Here is a 17,208-nt window from a genome sequence, read left to right as displayed (position 1 = left end):
GCAACAAAGAAACATTTGGTCAACATCTCTTTATTATAGTACATACAATTTCCCATCAATTCATTACCAGGAAGGGAACCTCATTTTTAAAATAGACTGTAATAAAAGGTTTGTCTTCTGAAAGCAGCAACTCTGTAAAAATCCAGTCTGGCCAGTTGGTAATTAGATATGAGTTTAAATAGTCATGGTTTTAAAACGCCTTAGATAAAATTCATTGAATGAGCTTCTCTGGAAAGTTTGTGCTCATTAGGTATTAAGAACTGACCTCAGTTAATAAATTTGTGGTATAAATCTCCAAACATATTTAAGCAAGGTATTACACTCAGATATTTACTGTATTCTGCTAAAAGGATTCACTCTAACCTATTCACCATCCTTTACAATTCGGAAATTTCATAAGGCCTTCACTTTAGTCAGGCTGGATGCATTACCTTTGTGATGATGACTCACTAGAAACACTAAGCCATATCCTACTGCGCTATACTCTAGACTAGGGGTGTCAAACTCAAGGCCTGGGGGCTGGATCTGGCCCACGGGACCACCCTGGAATGCAGCCCTCCTGAGCTCTATTTTCACTGGCAGAGGATTGCAGGAGGCCATCGCAGCTGAAAATGGATCTTGGGAGTGTGCAGGCAGCCCTCCTGAGCTTTGTTTTCTCTGGCAGAGGGTTGCAAGAGGCCGTCGCAGCCGAAAACAGAGCTCAGGAGCCTATTTTCTCTGGCAGACCACTTGGGCCACTACAGGAGCCTCCCAACACGAGTGACACCAAGCTGTCCATGCCCACCTTGTCCACACTCACTCCGCCTCCTCCCCCCTCCACCAAGGTCAAACACAATCCTGATACGGCCCTCAATGAAATTGCGTTTGACACCCCTGCTCTAGACAAATCTTTGTTTATCAAATATTGAAAAAATTTCCAGTAGGGAGTGGTATTTCTACTTAATGTTATTTATTTTGGTAAAGGTCTCAAAAATATCTTCCTGAGCTACCCAGGTTTGTGCTACCATTTGTACAATAGGCCACACCATTGTTTAGAACTTCTTATAGCACCATTTTATTCTGTTTTATTTTACATCTTCTTAATTATTTTAGGTCCTATTATACTTACTGTTTTTCTTTTTTATAGAGAGATAAGTATTTAGCAATTTTACTATTAAGTATCTTATTGGGTTTGGGGCTGTAATAAATTGATTTAATTTGACTGATAGGATGTCAGTTTGGCACTCAGTACCTCCTTCAATTAGGATATATTATAATTAATTTTTATTTTGTTTTTAGGTATTATGTCCACTTTTAATTTGAACATCACCCAGTCAGTGTTGAGTTGGGCAGCTTTACCAATTTAAATAATAAATTATATATATAGTGTGATTACTTCAAGAATGGCATACAAAATTTGATCCTGTCTTAGTCACTTCATAAAATAAAATAATTATAATTTTGTCCACCTGTCTATTTTGTGACAGATGCAACTGTTATTTCTTGTCTGGAATTACAGCTCCTTACTTCATTTTTATGTGCAATGTATGTCATGTTCAGATATCAATAATTCTTCAACACTTAAAAGAGGCCTGTAATGACTGGTCATTGCTTTAACACTGGTGCTATTATACAATCATCCATTTTAGAAGATTAATATAAAGCAGGTTCATTATAAAGAGCAATAAATGTGACAAAATGTATAATGTTAAAGATATATTAAAATGAATTAAATATTAAGGTAAATTGGGTCATCCTATCCTCTTACTGAGGAAGGTGATCTTAGCTGAAGGGCAAATTTCATAGAATAATTAATAGCAATAGTAAGCAGTATATACTGCTTCACAGTGCTTTACAACCCTCTCTAAGCATTTTACAGAGTCAGCGTATTGCCCCCAACAATCGGGGTCCTCATTTTTCTGACCTTGGAAGGATGAAAGGCTGAGTTAATCTTGAGCCGGTCAGAATCGAACTGCCAAACTCCTGGCAGCCAACAGTCAGCAGAAATAACTTGCAGTACTTCATTCTAACCACTGCGCCACCATAGCCATTAACATTTGTGTATATGTATTTGTCCATGTGTGTGTGTGTTCGTGCATAAGTGCACCATCATGCCTCCCATCCCTGTCCTATTGTCCCCATTTAATCGTACCTATTTTCTGTATTCTTACTCATGTTTATACTTATGCCTATTATTTTGCAAGCGATTGACAAATCAAATAAATAAATAAATAAATAATGTGGTTGCATGGCATTAGAACTGAATGATCTTCAAGTCACTTCCAACTTTGATTCATACTTTTTCTGACTTAACCTAGACAGTGTGTATCATATCTTGTGTTCATGTAGATTATATGCCGAAATTGTTCAAGAAACAAGTATCCTCTGAAGTACCTCAAAGACCGACTAGCAAAAGTTTGTGATGGCTGCTACACAGAACTGAAAAGCAGAGGTGAATCCTTTTTGCCCATTGGAAACATTGGGGTCTCTGTTAGCACGCAGAGGCAAAGATAACTTTTGCAAGTTGTGGGTGCTCCAACACATGGAGGTTTTTAAAAAGAGATTGGACAGCCATTTGTCTCAATTGGTATAGAGCAGGGATGTCAAACACAAGGCCCAGGAGCTGGATCCAGCCTGCGAGATGCTTAGATATGGCCCACAGGACTGCCCTGGTAACAGCAAAGGGCCAGCCGCAGTGCCTCTGCCAGCAAAAATGGAGCTCTCAGGCCCCATTTTTGGCCACGACAGTCTCCTGCAGTCCTCTACCAGTGAAAATGGAGCTCAGTTTTTGCTGGAAGAGGGCTGCAGGAGACCATTGCAGCTGAAAATGGGGCCCGGGATGCACGCGAGCTCCATTTTCACTGGCAGAAGGCTGCACGAGGCTATCACAGGAAAAACGGAGCTCAGGAGCCCATTTTTGCTGTCAGAGCATTCAGGCCACCACAGGCGCCCCTGACATGAGTGACATCAAGCTGGCCACACACACCCTGGCCACGCACACCCCAGCCCCCAAGGTCAAACACAACCCTGATGTGGCCCTCAATAAAATCGAGTTTGACACCCCTGGTATAGGGCCTCCACCTTGAGCGGGGGGGGTGGGCTAGAAAACTTTCAAGGTCCCTTCCAATTCTGTTATTCTGTTTCTGTTCAGTTCCCCTCCCTTCAAACAAAAACTAATATTCTTGTTAGGATCCAACATTTTCAACAGGAACCTTGTAAAGCTCAATCATATCTGTGAGCTGGTCAGAAGGGAAGAAGTACCTTTTATTCTACAATGGTGGGACACAATTGGACATAGCCCAACTTCCACTTCTATATAATCCAGTTCTGTTGTTAAATGTGTAGCTAATGAAATCTACACCATTCAGAGTTTATCTTGGAAGCAAACTGTATAAAAATAGCTTTGATTAAAGGGAAATTTCTTTTCTTGGTTTTAACTTGATCAGAATCAATGGTTTTTCAAGGATAAAAATTAAAGATATAAAATAGTGTTGAGATGTCACATTGCCCACAATAAGGTGCTTACAGTTGGATATAATGCCTAATATATCAAATAAACCTTTCTGTTCCTACTATTGCAGAGCGGCCGATAAGCATCAGCTTCCCTACAAGTTCATCCAGGTTTTCAGGCAGTGCCTTCTCTTCTGTGTTCCACAATATCCACTACTCTTCCTTCAAAAGACAAAAGAAAATTCCTTCAGCTCTTTTGGAGGTAATATAACAATGCCTGCAAAAAATGCAATGAAATTGCAGACTGAATGCATTTGCTATATGGTCATTCGTAGTAATTATGATGCGTATCTGGAAGCTTGGTGCACTATTGTCTCTTTTGGTGGGGGGAAGGTGTGTGGGGAATTCTTCTGTAAAGAAAGAATTTTGGATCTGAAATTTTGGAATTGGGTATGTCTAGTCTAGAGAAAAGAAGGACCAGGGGAATACTGATAGCAGTGCTCCAATATCTGAAGGGCTGCCACAAAGAAGAGGGGGTCAACCTATTCTCCAAATCATGAGAAGGCAAAACAAGAAACAATGCATGGAAACTAAGCAAGGAGAGAAGCACCCTAGAACAGTGGTGGCTAACCTTTTTGGGCTCCTATGCCAAAAATTGTGCGAGCACTTGCACGCTCGCACTCGCGTGCCAGCACCCAGAAGGCAATGCGTGCCCCCCCCCATGCCCCCTTACCTGCACTGAGCCTCGCAGCTGATTTTTGGCTGGTTTGAGGCCTTTTTCGGCCTCCCAAAGGCTTGAGGAAGGCTTCTGCAGGCTTCTGCAGGCTTTGCAGGCTGCAAACTAGCCCCATTTCATTACATCTGGTATTTTTGGAAAAAAGTGACAAAACGGGGCTAGTTTTCGGCCTGCAAAGCCTGCAGAAGCCTTCTTCAAGCCTTTGGGAGGCCAAAAAAGGCCTCAAACCGGCTGAAAATCAGCTGTGAGGCACGCGCATGCACAGTGAGGTAAGTTTGCCTGCAGCTTGTGTGCTGGCACAAATGGCTCTGTGTGCCACAGGTTTGCCATCACGGCCCTAGAACTAAGGAATAATTTCCTGACAGAACCAGTGGAATTGCTTTCTTCAGAAGTTGTTAGTGCTCCATCACTGGAGGCTTTTGAAAAGATACTGGACAGCCACTTCTCTGAAATGGTATAGACTCGAGTCTCCTGCTTGAGCAGGGCGTTGGGCTAGAAGATCCCCTTCCAGCTCTGGTTTTCTGTTCTGTATCTCTTTCTCTTCTCAAGAAAAGAGAGAACTGTTATAAAACAGATCACCCCAAATCATTTTTCCCCTTGAAAATATCACTTAAAATAGTAATAAGAGCTTTCTTTATGTAATGTTAAAAGTCAAATTGAAAGTCAAACTCTTATCACTACAGTACCTGCGATAATTTATTTAGTCCTTTACTTAATGACTTCCTTTCCTATCAGTGTTAACTGTGACCTGTATAAATTCTTCTCTGACACCACAAGGGGGTGCTATGTCGTTAGTCAAATAAATATCAGTCTCAAAGTTTCAAATGCAATGGATTACTCAAAATGCTGGTTTTTTTTAAATCAAAGATGGTTTTTAAAATACAGATCAAAATTATAGTATATGCTGATACTAATTATGTTTTTTTTTCCATTCAGAAGCCCCAAGTGTCAAAATATCTGTAAATACAAGTGCCCCTTTTCACAATGATATACCAATGTTTTTCATAGAAATATCCATTTATTATTATAGACCCAGTCAAATTTCATAGTATTGAAGAGCTAATTAGGTCTATGCTACTGGACATGAGGAACCCCAAGATTCAGTCCTGCTTTTAGGCACAGAAACCAACTGGATGGTTTGGACCAGTTTTCTTGGCAACAATTTTCAGAATTGACTTGCCACTACCTTCTTCCCAGGATTGAGAGTAACTAGTCTCAAATCATCCAGTTGGCTTTGTGCCTTAAGACAGAACTAGAATTCACGGTATCCCAGTTTCTAACCTGATGCCTTTTAACCATTACCACCAAACTGGCTTGCATATTCCCTTAGGTGTTGTTTTGTGGAAATAAAAGTCCCAATTTAAATAAACATAAAAGCATAGTAAGAGAATAAATACTATAAAACTGTTGTTGTTTTGTCTTTTTAATAAAACGCCTAGTAACCTACACATCTACATAGCTCCAAGAAATAAAAAGGTGTTTGTTCTACATCATTGCAACCAGTATGAATGCTTGTTTAGGAAACATATAAATCTTTATTATGCAGTGTATTACAGTGGGGAGGACTCCTGTTAATTTAGATCACTTCAATTCCCAAGTATGTGTTGTTACAAGAGTTTTGATTCTTCTTCATTTATTCATATAGGTGGCGGCTTCAGGAGAAGGTTCCTCTATCAATGGGTATCTCAGTAGATGCAAGAGAGGGAAAAGGCACTGGAAAAAGTTGTGGTTTGTTATCAAAGGAAAGGTGCTCTACACATACACAGCAAATGAAGTAAGTTTTGGTGTGTGGGGAGGGGAAGTATTTCCAAACTACTCAGAACTTATAACATATACAAGATTGACATATATACTTTTAATACCAGCCAGGTTGGTTAGTTTTGAAAAAGCCAAACTAGTCACAGCTGCTTAGTGATTGAAAATCTTAGAATGTAGGCAAAGCAGGGAAGTCATGAAAATATATTGGAAGAGATCGTTTCTGTATAAGTGTCATGCCCCTGGTGGAGACTGACTCTGAGGGAGAGGAGGAACAGCCAACAGGGAGTGGAAGTGTGGCTCCGGAGGTTGTGGAGGAGGCTGGGGAAGGGCAGAGCCAGCTGAGCAGTCAAAGGAGGACCCAGGCCCATCCCCTATCCATCCTAGGGCATGCAGGGAGGAGAGGATAAGGGAGAGATGTGATCTCCTCGGGAGGAGAGGGCCTTGATCCTCTTCATGGGCTGCAAGTGTGACAACTGAATAAGAGTTTGGACCTGCGTACTGGCAAACGCTGGAAACAAATCGTGTAAATATCTCTAGTTTATAGTTCCTCTCCGAGTTTGGCATCCTTCCCAGTGTGTGTTATCTGTGGACATCCTCCAGCCCTTATCTTGCCTGGTTTGTGTTGCTTTTTTCCTTCTTCGTGTAACTGTGCGGGAGTTGTTTTGTCTTCCGTCAAAGATATTCAGAGCTTGGAAGCAAACTGAAGGAATAAAACAAGCTTCACCTGTTTTCTGTGACTGTGTTTGTTTTGTATCCCACCCCCCTGGGTCATCACAATAGATGCCAAGAAAACTACATGAATGTGTCCATCATATGTAGTCAGCTTTAACTCAAGGAGTCTTTACTTGTTGCAGCAGATTATAGCAGTACCAACCTTGGTTGATCTTGCAAAAAGCTAAGCAGAATTGGATCAGTTTAGTTCTTTGGTGCAAGACCACCAAACATACCCCCCCACCCAATGTTTGTGAAATTGAGACTGAGAATTCAGAACAAAATTCTGAGCAAAAGCAATGGTAAATCACATGTGTACCATTCCCAAGAAACCAAAATGTATGTGCTGATGCAGTTTCTAGAAGTCAAGCTCAGCCATTATATTTTCCAAATCTGGAAAAAACTAAAGCATGCCACTGATTTGTCTAGCATTATTGGATGGAAAATCCCTGTATGTATTATTTCAAAGATCATTTTATTTACATTTTACTAGCAATCATACAAATCCAGAAAAACAAAGGAGAGTTTCTCTATTTTCCGAGAGCATTCCTCTCTGTGTGTAAAGCCCATTTCTCTTCCTCTAAAGCCCATTTCCCCTTTTGCACTGATTTCAGGACAAAGTCGCCACTGAGAGTATGCCTTTGCTGGGTTTCACAATTGTCCCAGAAAAGGAAGATCGAAATATGGATGCAGTTTTCCATCTTTACCACAAGCAAACTCTGTTTTATAGCTTCCGAGCAGAGGATAATAATTCAGCACAGAGGTACTAGGTGTTGATCTGCCTGGAATAACATACTAACCAGTGAAAAAAATTGCCTGCAGTGCTTCTCACTTCTCTTACAAGCTTTTTTAATGCTGCTAAACAGAAATTACTGCTTTTGTGTAAACTTTGGGCAACGAAGAGTCAATAAACATTAACAACTTGGCTGTGGCAAAATGCTGGGGATGGTTTCAGTTAACCAAAAAGATAGCTTTGTGTTTATAAATACATTTCTTTTATTTGTGGTCAATACATTTTGCAACCTTAGAAATATTCCCAATAATGTGTCAGGGTTCCAAGTAATACTTCATAGCAAACAGAACTCAGAGGCAAGTAGGTTCCTCAAAGAATAATTTTATTTGACATATCATATTGGCACAGGCTGAGGAAAATCGATTCTGAATGCTCCAGCGGTTTTCACCAAATTTAAAGTTTTTCCCCCTTTCCCAAACATTCAGTCATGTGGTCTAATCAAGGTGCCGTCTGGTTGCCTGGTAACTTCACTCCTCCTATCTCCAACCACCTGTGGAAATGTTCTTGGTTCCCAGGAGAAAGTATTTTGTTTTGGCTACAAAACCTCAACTATCTTTATTCCTCCCACCCTATCCCTCAGCTCCAGTGTGGCAACACTGAAGCCTCAAAATGGCCTCGGCCAGGTCAGCTTTAGGACTGACATAATGCTCTGCTTGAAAAGATGTATGAACACTGTACAATAAAGTGGTACATATTAACTCATGCACCCTTGGATTTCAGTACCTTCAGTGCATACAACTCAATCCAATGGATCTTAATTAGGAAACGAATTCAATAGGTCTTTCCCACATATGGAATTTGAGATAGCCATTGTTTGGCAGGAAAGCTACAGACAGGAATATTTGCTTGTGTTCATATAGGAATGGGCACAGGAATTGTGTAAATAAGCCATTTTTTTCTTGGAAAATACTCAATACTCTCATTTTTTTCACATTTATAGTATAATTTATAACAACTAAATGAATACATTGGACATGCAAACAAGAATCCTGAATGCATGTATAAATGGGGGAGAGGTCAATGCAATTCCTTACATGATAAACGTGTTTTCAGAAGTGTAGCATTAAACTTATATTTGCATCTCTCCATATACTTGCTGCAGATCTCTTTTTATTATTATTTTTTATAAGTCTAGTTAACGAACAAGGAAAATAGCTGGCTTTCCCATTATAATGCATTAGGTGAAAAATAGAGTTCAACAATTCTCAAAATCAACATTTGTTAAAATAACGACAAGATATTTTCATACTGGCTTATTTAAAAATAAAATTTTGATTCTTTTTTTTTTTTCAGATGGATTGAAGCCATGGAGGAAGCATCTATATTATAGCATCATCCAAGTGGATTCTGATTTAATGCAAGATTACCCATATATTGAAAAGAACAATATATATAATCCAAATCTGGCTAAACATCTGAAAAAGAATATGTAGAAGCCTATAATTTTCCATTCTTAAACCTATCTCCTTGCTGATGGAAACAAAACAAAGGGAATATTTATGGACCCTTTTTATCTTTGCAGGTTTATCACTAAACTGTGCTCTCATCTAACAGTTGCATCATGTTTTCAAGAAGTTAAACATATGCATTTCTTCTAAAAGAGTTGTTTTCTCATAACTCTGTTTTATTTTCTTTAAGATAACAATTTGATTTGTGCCAGTCATAAAACTGAGGGTTTTTTTACATTAAAATTTTGTTGCCTTTCTTCTTCTTTTTTTTTATTTTTAAAAATAAAAAGGAGATTCTTTCTTCTTTCTTGAAAGAGGTTTACACTGGCGTGCAGTTAAGAATGCAAGGATGAAGGGATATACATAATCTCTACCATAGAAAGTATGTGAAAATCTATTCCAAGCTGGCATTAGACCATCTATGGTAATTGTATAGCATTTTTTCATAAACAGTGGTAACACCTTAGTTTTGTTTATTAGGACTCTTAATCCACTTCAAATTCCAATCCAGTTCTTATGAAGACTGTACCAGTTTCTACTCCAAAGGATATTAAAATATTAATTTATTATAAGCCTTTACAGTTTGTTTAAAATTGATTTATCTAAATTATATTATTTTAATAGCCGAGAGGAGCAGATCTTATTTATAAATCTTATTCCTAAAATATAATTCTAAACCCAAAACAGTCATCAACTTCAGAAAGGAGGAGCATTTAACTATATTTAGTCAACTAGAAAAGCTCTGGAAAGCCTTGCCTAAATCTTATCTTCAACAGTTATATAGGATGTCATTCGATTGGAGCAACCAATATTATTAATGCTATTATCAGCTCAAAAATGATAATTCAGTTTCCATTGTATTTAGCCAGCTGATCAAATGCAAGCATACTGTAGTTGTTGCTATAACTACTATTTCTAATAAAGTTCATGGATAGTATTTGGCAGTAGCCATAGCACCTCACAATTGCATTCATACAACATGCTTAACCAGATCAATTACAGTTTTAACAGCTGCAATTGTACCGAATGCTGAATTAGTGTTAGACTTGATTTGCTTTCTTTCATGGCTAAACTAAGTCAGTTCAGTTAGTTTACAGTCCAGTGTATTTCACAAACCTGAATATGAGTTAATCGGTTAATTCGTTAACCAAGTTATGATGTTCTATGACGGTAGACACATTATGCCCCGAGTACAAGTAATCAAGGTCTTTAAAGTTTTGCTGTCATTAAAATTTAGATTATGTGCATAGCCTAAAGGCCAGGTTTTAAATATGATGGGGTTGTGCAAAGCATTTGAAAAAGATGTCTTGCAAAGTATGATAAATGTAAGCAGAACACCCCTCCTTGAAACATTACTGTAAAGCAAAGCAGCTGTGTCTTCTTGAAAATTTGCAGAGTTGCTTCCAAAGCTGTCCTTAGCTGGCAGTGCATCCACAAAAATATACAGAGACCCACTGAGACTACAAACAAAACCAACAGGTCATATGTGCACCACACGTGCCCAGATAGCATGAAACACTCATCTGAGCCTTGCAAAGAATGCAGCCGCTTGAACCCATGACAGAAGACCACTTATATCAACACACCTCCCAAACCATCTCCAAACCACCAAATACTTAGCACGGCAATGAAACAGAATACCATCAATCAAAGGGAGATAAACTATCTTGTCTCAAAATATTTGATATTCAAATAAGGTTTAAAGACTACTAGAGCAACACTAATGTGATGCATGATTTGTTGCAGAAACATTCTGCTACCAAAAAAGTGTTTAGGGTGGAGATTTCAGCATTGTGCTGTTAAAACAGCATAACCAATATTATTACAAAACTGATACAATTCTGCTTGCCATGATGAAGCATGATGATGATAGGGAGCTTAGAAACACCACTCTCAAAATACAAGATTTAATACCTTTCAATGAAACAGATTTCCATTTTTTAGTCTTTGAAGATTTCAGATGTACAGTAAGAAACACTTGTTAAATATCTCTAGTATTTATATTCAGGACCATGACCGGATCTGCTAATTAAACTTTGAACTGGAATAATTTCTTTCCTCTTTGTATAAAGGTTTACATTTTGTTTTTCAAATGAACTGTTCAATCATTTGTTTCAATTCAAGACTGTAAATGGCCCAGGGAGGGGAGGGAACACAACAATATATGAAGTTTTACCATTTCATTATTTCAACATTTTTTTCTTTAGTTCATGATGTCAGTATAGAAATATGAAAATAAAAATTTAAGACTCGCTTGGGTGACAGGTTACGAATTTGACCTTGTTACTTACTTAACAGTACTTACAATATGTAAAAGAAATGGAAGACTGCAATAATAAATAAATAAATAAAAATGCACTGACAGAAGCAATGTTTAAATACCAAATGTAAACCACTCAGTAATGAAAGCTGCAATCTATTGTACTCAAGAGTTTTCAGACAGCACTGTAAGCAAGACTGAAAACTGAACATGCAGTACAGAACAATTCTTATGACATTTTGGTGCTGGCATTAACTGTTGTATTAAGCCTACAGAAAAAAAACTACTACTCAAATTGTTGTAAAAATATATTAATTTTTGTTTTAAGAAACATGAAAAATAAAATAACAGACCAAGAAGTCCGTAGAAGTTTGTTAGTATTTATCTATTGTGTCAATGGTTCACAGGTTAATTATATTCACAGTATGTAGAAGTGATGGATGAGTTATTTTCCCCCCCAAAAAAATTTCAAGTTTTTCAAAAGGGATGGGGAATCATGTTTAGACAACCAACAGCCTTTCCTGCTTCTGAGGTTGCTCCCACAGCCTGTCAACAGGAAGAAACTAAGATTAATCAGGCAGGAAACCTACAGCTGTTTTCAAATGAGTTTAACTTCCAAGCCTGGGACATGAAGTTTCCCTCTGTTCTTATATCCCCCCTCTTTCCATACACGACTCAGCCGATTGGGAATCCCAAAATTCAAGAATCTTTTGCTACAAGATTCAAAGCTGATTAGAGACATAGGTTGCTGACTATGATGTAGACTCAGACTCAAGTCAGAGTCAGCAACCGTTTCAGATACCAGACCTTTACACCATATTGTGATGAGGTGTGCATCCCTTCCGATCCACTCAACAAATAACCAGCTGTGTTTGAAGATTTTCAGCAAAGAACCCATAGCTTTACACAGCAGCATGTTCTACTGGCTGGCTGCTCATCCAGTCAACCATTTTTCTCAATCACCCTCCCCAAAAGGGAAGGTTAGATATTGGAAGAAAATTGTGTAATATAGGGTAGTCCAGTGATGACTTCTTGAGCAGGGGGCAACCCAAAGCTTAACATGTGAAGGAATAATCCCCAGGAAAAACTGACCACTGCCAGAACCCACTCACACACCACCACCCTCCAACTGGATTGCTTCAAGAGTCGGTGGGGGAGGGGCATTGATCTAAAGAGCAGGTACCCAAATTCTGTTGTCAAATTCGTCAGATCATGTTTCAATGTTTCTTTAAGACGTTTTATGACTTCATCACAAATTACTTTTTTAGTTGTGTAACTAGTTGTGTAAAGTTCTAACAAATTCCTGGGTAATTTTAAACTTTATTGATTCCTCTTATAAAAATGAATAATTGCGTTGTATTATTTTTTTTCATCAACAGCTAATAGATGGGTTTTTTAAAAAAAAAAATTCCCAGCTAACTGATAAGTAAGTTTGGGAAAAAATGTCAGCTTTTTTTTAGAACAGTCATTTGGGATTAGCTATCAATTCTTTCTCTCTTCTGGGTATAACTTGGACATAGCAATCTGCATAGATGTCTTTAAAAGTTGCCTTCTATAAAACATTTTCTGACGTTTTCCTTTGCTTTAAAGGTCACTTAAATTATTTTAAATTATTTTTAATTATCTTAAATTATATAATAGCAATTGTAATGTAAAACCCCCCCCCCATTAGTCTTGTTGTCTCTAAATGTAGTCAAGATGTAATATTTTGGGAGAGATACTTATTGATTCATGACACACAAGATACACTTTTTTTTCTGTTAAGAAAAAATATTTGTCCATTCTGCACTAAAAACTACGTTCCTATTCAATTTTCCTGATCTTGTATTTACTCATGGAACCTAAGGGTATGTGTTAAAGAAATCACTCAAAGTCATTAATTTGTTTAAGAAAAGGAGTATGTACCTTTATTAGACCCATGGATGTAGAACCAGTAGCACAAAAATGTAATGTAAAAGTTAACATACAGGAAAAATAACCATACATTTAGGTAAAAAAATGAAATTGACAATGAATTGATTATATCTCAGTGCTGTTGAATTTTATGGAGACCATTTGCTAGAGTGCATAGAATTGTGCACGAAACCCCTGTGAGAAGCGAGAATTCCTGGGTCATATAACCTACTGTAATTCAGCAATATGAGTTTGCAGTATTTAAGAAAATAATTTATTATTTTGTATAGACTACACAATGAGGTTATGCATTCAGCAACCGCATTTTAGGAATATATTTAAACTTGCTTGTGACAAAAACAATCTTATTTAATCAAATATTTCCTGGTAGTTGCGGTGGTGCAGTGGTTAGAATGTAGTACTGCAGGTTACTTCTTTTTTTTTTTTTTAAACAAGTTTTATTAATTTTTAAAACACACAAATTATCATTATTCATTACATGTTTAAACCTTTTTCCATTGTAAATTTAACAAGTCAGATAAATTATGATTCTGTTTTAAACCATTTCCATATAATATACCAAAACCTCTTATTCAATTTCTCTTTACTTCTCTTTACTCTTATTCAATATCATTATTATTATTTCATCTGATTCTTTCTGACTTAGTTACCATTATTCTCATTCTATATTTCTACAAGTTTTTACCAATTCTCCCCCCAAAAAAGACATATACACACAACACACAAAACAAAAAATATCTTTTTGGAAAGTAACTTGGACCCAGGTGTCTCTCTTTTCATGGACTTCAATTATATTCATGCTCATCTTACATATCATTACTTATTTTATTTACCATTCTAAGCCTTCTATATTAACTTCTCCACATATTTCACACTTCTTAATTCTACCTTAATTAATCATCTTAGTTTAAATCATTATATTTGTATCTTTTGTCCATTTTTTATCATCCCTTTGTCTCATCCCTTATGAAAAAAAAGAAAATCAGTTTCTCCTGAAATCATTAATCAGAGTATGATGCCTTTCTATCTCCCCTAAGTTAATCAAATTAATCTTTAAAATAATATCTAATACCCAATCAGATTTTGCTTGGTACATTCTATCTAACTAATACATCCAACACAATTAAGTGCATAATTAGAGAATAAATCCAAATATTAAAAAGAAATACTATAATAAAAATTTTATAATAACATCAATACCATAATTTTATTAAACTCTTTAATTAAAACAATATTCTAAACCTCTCCTATTATTAAGTTTTAAAACCAATCATTTTTAAACATTTTAACATTTTAATCTCTTATCAACTCTTAAACCATTGCAATACTACCATCTCATCTTATGTACCTTGCAAAATCTTTTTTTTTAAAAAAATTATACTTTATCCATTATCCATAAAAAATTCCTTTTTTCCATTTAATTTCAAAACATTGTAGCTTTTCTCCACCTTTTCCCTTTCTTTCTTTTCCCAACAAACCTTTCTACCCCCCCTTCTTCTAGCCTCTGCCTTACCGGCTTCCCTTCTCTGTCGTATTTCTTTTCCCCTTTGTTTGCAATCATCATATTGGTTTTGCACTTTATTTTTCCCTTTCTTAAATGTTTTTTTAGATCTTAAGTCCTTAAATCAACTGCAGGTTACTTCTGCGGACTGCCAGCTGCCTGCAATTTGGCAATTCAAATCTCACCAGGCTCAAGGTTGACTCAGCCTTCCATCCTTCTGAGATGGGTAAAATGGGGGCCCAGATTGTTGGGGGCAATATGCTGACTCTGTAAAACTGCTTAGAGCGGGCTGTAAAAGCACTGTGAAGTGGTATATTAAGTCTAACTGCTATTGCTATTGCTTGAGTTACAACCACAATATAGTCCAGAATTACAGTTAAGTCATTGTGATCCCTAAGTCAAGATTTCATCTGACTGGACTTGCTTTTTTTGAAATGCTCATAAAGTGAACAGAGGTTGTTAAGCAAATATTTTAGTCAATAAACAAATCCATTTTCCCCAATGGGCATTTTTTGCCAAAAACTGGCAATAAACATCACAAATTGCAGTCATGTGACCTTGGGACCCTACAAACAGTTACTAAGGTGAACCAGTTGCCAAGTGCCCCAAATGCAATCATGTGACTATGGGGAAGTGTGTGCTCAGATATCATTACTTAGAAATTCGGTCATAAGTAGCTCTGGGGAAGTTCATCATAACACTGAACAGTTAAGTGGCTAGTCATATGTTGAGGACTTATAGATGTTTTAGAATTACATACAGAGATTAAATAGTTCAACAGTAAGAATAGTTGATCAACTCAGGACCGGCATTCTACACTAACAGTCTCAGACAGCTGAGATAACCCCAGTACCTCCTATGGCTTCAATAGTTCCAATTCCAGAAAGTTCCTGCAACTACTTGAAATTCCACCACCAGTTAAAATTCTTCCATCGCTAGTTAAAATTCCATCTATTCTTGTAATTCATATTCTATCACATTAACTCAAAGCACAACCAAGCCAAGAAGTTATCACTGCTCCTGAAAGAGAAGCTATTTATGCTCTTTTGAGAGGAGTTTAGTGCAACAGCTCAGAGTGAAATAGCTGCTTGTGAACTGTAACAGAACAGAATGTAGTCATAATTTTATCTATATCTATGTTCTTCAAATTGGCCAGTAAGTATATCTTACCTCAATCATTATGGTCACAGACTAGCAAATAAAAGCATTAAAGCAATAATAGTAAGAAACAAAAATAAAGGATAGGCAGAATAATATATAGGGGTGGGTGGTGTATTAACAGCAAATAAAAGCATTAAAACAATAATAGTAAAAATAAAAAAGAATACATTGCAATTGGTGGTGGATTAACACTGGGCAGTTAAAGTTTTGACTAATTTTACTTACAGCATAACAGAATTCACACTGATCTGACAACAGTAGCTGAATATAAAAAAAGATCAGTATTTCCTGGATATTTTATTAGGCAAGATGTTATAAATTGAGTCGGTGAAGATGCAGTACAGCAGGACCTGAGCTAATTTCAATGGCTCCTTGTTCACTGAGGCACAATGTCAGCTAATATTGTAATTGCCTCCACCAAAACTGCATTGAAGCCTCTTACTTCAAGGGCACAAGACTGGACTCACCCTCTGAACACTGAATGGACTGCAAGTGGGGTGCAAATCATCACCCTTAGTGGAAATAACAATATGCCACCCCTGTAGAAGTTTAAAAAAGAGCTCTTGTACTTTTTCTCATGGTGCAAAGGACAGGTAGTCCTTGACTTACAACAGTTCATTTAGTGACTGTTCAAAGTTACAACTGCACTGGAAAAAGTGACTTATGTTTTTACTTATGACCTTTGTAGCATCCCCACAATCGTGTGATCAAAATTCAGATGCTTGGCAAATGGTCTGAAACTTTTTTTTTTTTTTTTTTTGCACAAAACAAGTTTTCCACCCCAAACCCCCTTTTGAATTTTATTCTAAACAACATAAACCCTTTATATTGTCCTTCCGACCCCTTCCCCACCATTTAAAGCTTTGGGCTTTCCCCTTCTTTTTTCCCCACCCCCTTTTTCACCTGCCTGGCCCTCTGTGCCCCTTTTTCTTGTTTGTTATCAAACTTTCTTCAAAGTTTTTTTTTTTTTTTGCAAACTTATGGACCACTGCTGTGTCCCAAGGTCATGTCATCCCCTTTTGCGACTTTCTGAGGAGAAAAATCAATGGGGAAATCAGATTCCCTTAATAACCCTATTACTAACTTATCAAGTGCAGTGATTCACTTAACAACTGTGGCAAGAAAAGTCGTAAAATGGGGCAAAATTCACTTAACATAAATTTCGGGATCGATTGTTTGCTCGATAAATCGAGGTCTGTATCTGTATCAAAATGGAGAGGCAAGGGATCAAAAGGCGGACTCCCCTCCCGCCTCCACATTTATACCCTGTCGCTTCCATTAAAGCGAACACGACTGCATCGCTCAGAACCGATAACTTTTCTTTAAAGGCAGCTTCAGCCCCGCCCGCTTCAGGTACGTGTAGATCTCCTAGCCCTGGCAAGAATGCCACGCTGCTTTCCCGCCTCAAACACAGACCGTTCGGGACTGAGGAGCGGACGGAACTACCGCCGCACGAGAGCCCGAAGCCATCTCCACCTCAGGTAGCCCCTCCTCTCC

General features: G+C 37.4%; 1 protein-coding gene and 1 long non-coding RNA gene across 5 annotated transcripts in view; one reads left to right on the top strand and one right to left on the bottom strand.

Annotated features, from left to right (window-relative positions):
• FGD5 (FYVE, RhoGEF and PH domain containing 5) overlaps positions 1-11,494 on the top strand; it is a 154,762-nt gene extending 143,268 nt beyond the window's left edge. For 3 of the 4 annotated variants that reach the window (XM_087954647.1, XM_026678403.2, XM_026678412.2), the window contains exons 17-21: positions 2,329-2,431; positions 3,561-3,691; positions 5,811-5,939; positions 7,249-7,397; positions 8,721-11,494. In XM_087954647.1, coding sequence (XP_087810773.1) covers positions 2,329-2,431; positions 3,561-3,691; positions 5,811-5,939; positions 7,249-7,397; positions 8,721-8,757 — 549 coding nt within the window. In that variant the 3' untranslated portion in view covers positions 8,758-11,494. The remainder of the gene's footprint in view (positions 1-2,328; positions 2,432-3,560; positions 3,692-5,810; positions 5,940-7,248; positions 7,398-8,720) is intronic. The other variant, XM_087954648.1, reaches the window with a different exon arrangement.
• A 4,109-nt stretch (positions 11,495-15,603) lies between these two features.
• LOC148132010 (uncharacterized) lies at positions 15,604-17,186 on the bottom strand. The gene is made up of 2 exons (XR_015747496.1): positions 16,690-17,186; positions 15,604-16,451 (listed from the first exon to the last, which is right to left on the bottom strand). It is a non-coding gene; the product is annotated as an uncharacterized LOC148132010 (long non-coding RNA).
• Between the last annotated feature and the right edge of the window lie 22 nt (positions 17,187-17,208).

The sequence above is a fragment of the Notechis scutatus genome, chromosome 2, assembly GCF_049901735.1.
Source record: "Notechis scutatus isolate UNSWTSFEM ecotype Mainland chromosome 2, rNotScu1.2, whole genome shotgun sequence".
Taxonomy (NCBI): Eukaryota; Metazoa; Chordata; class Lepidosauria; order Squamata; family Elapidae; genus Notechis; species Notechis scutatus.
The sequence above is the reverse complement of the archived record's forward strand: the minus strand, read 5'-3'. Positions and strand labels throughout refer to the sequence as shown.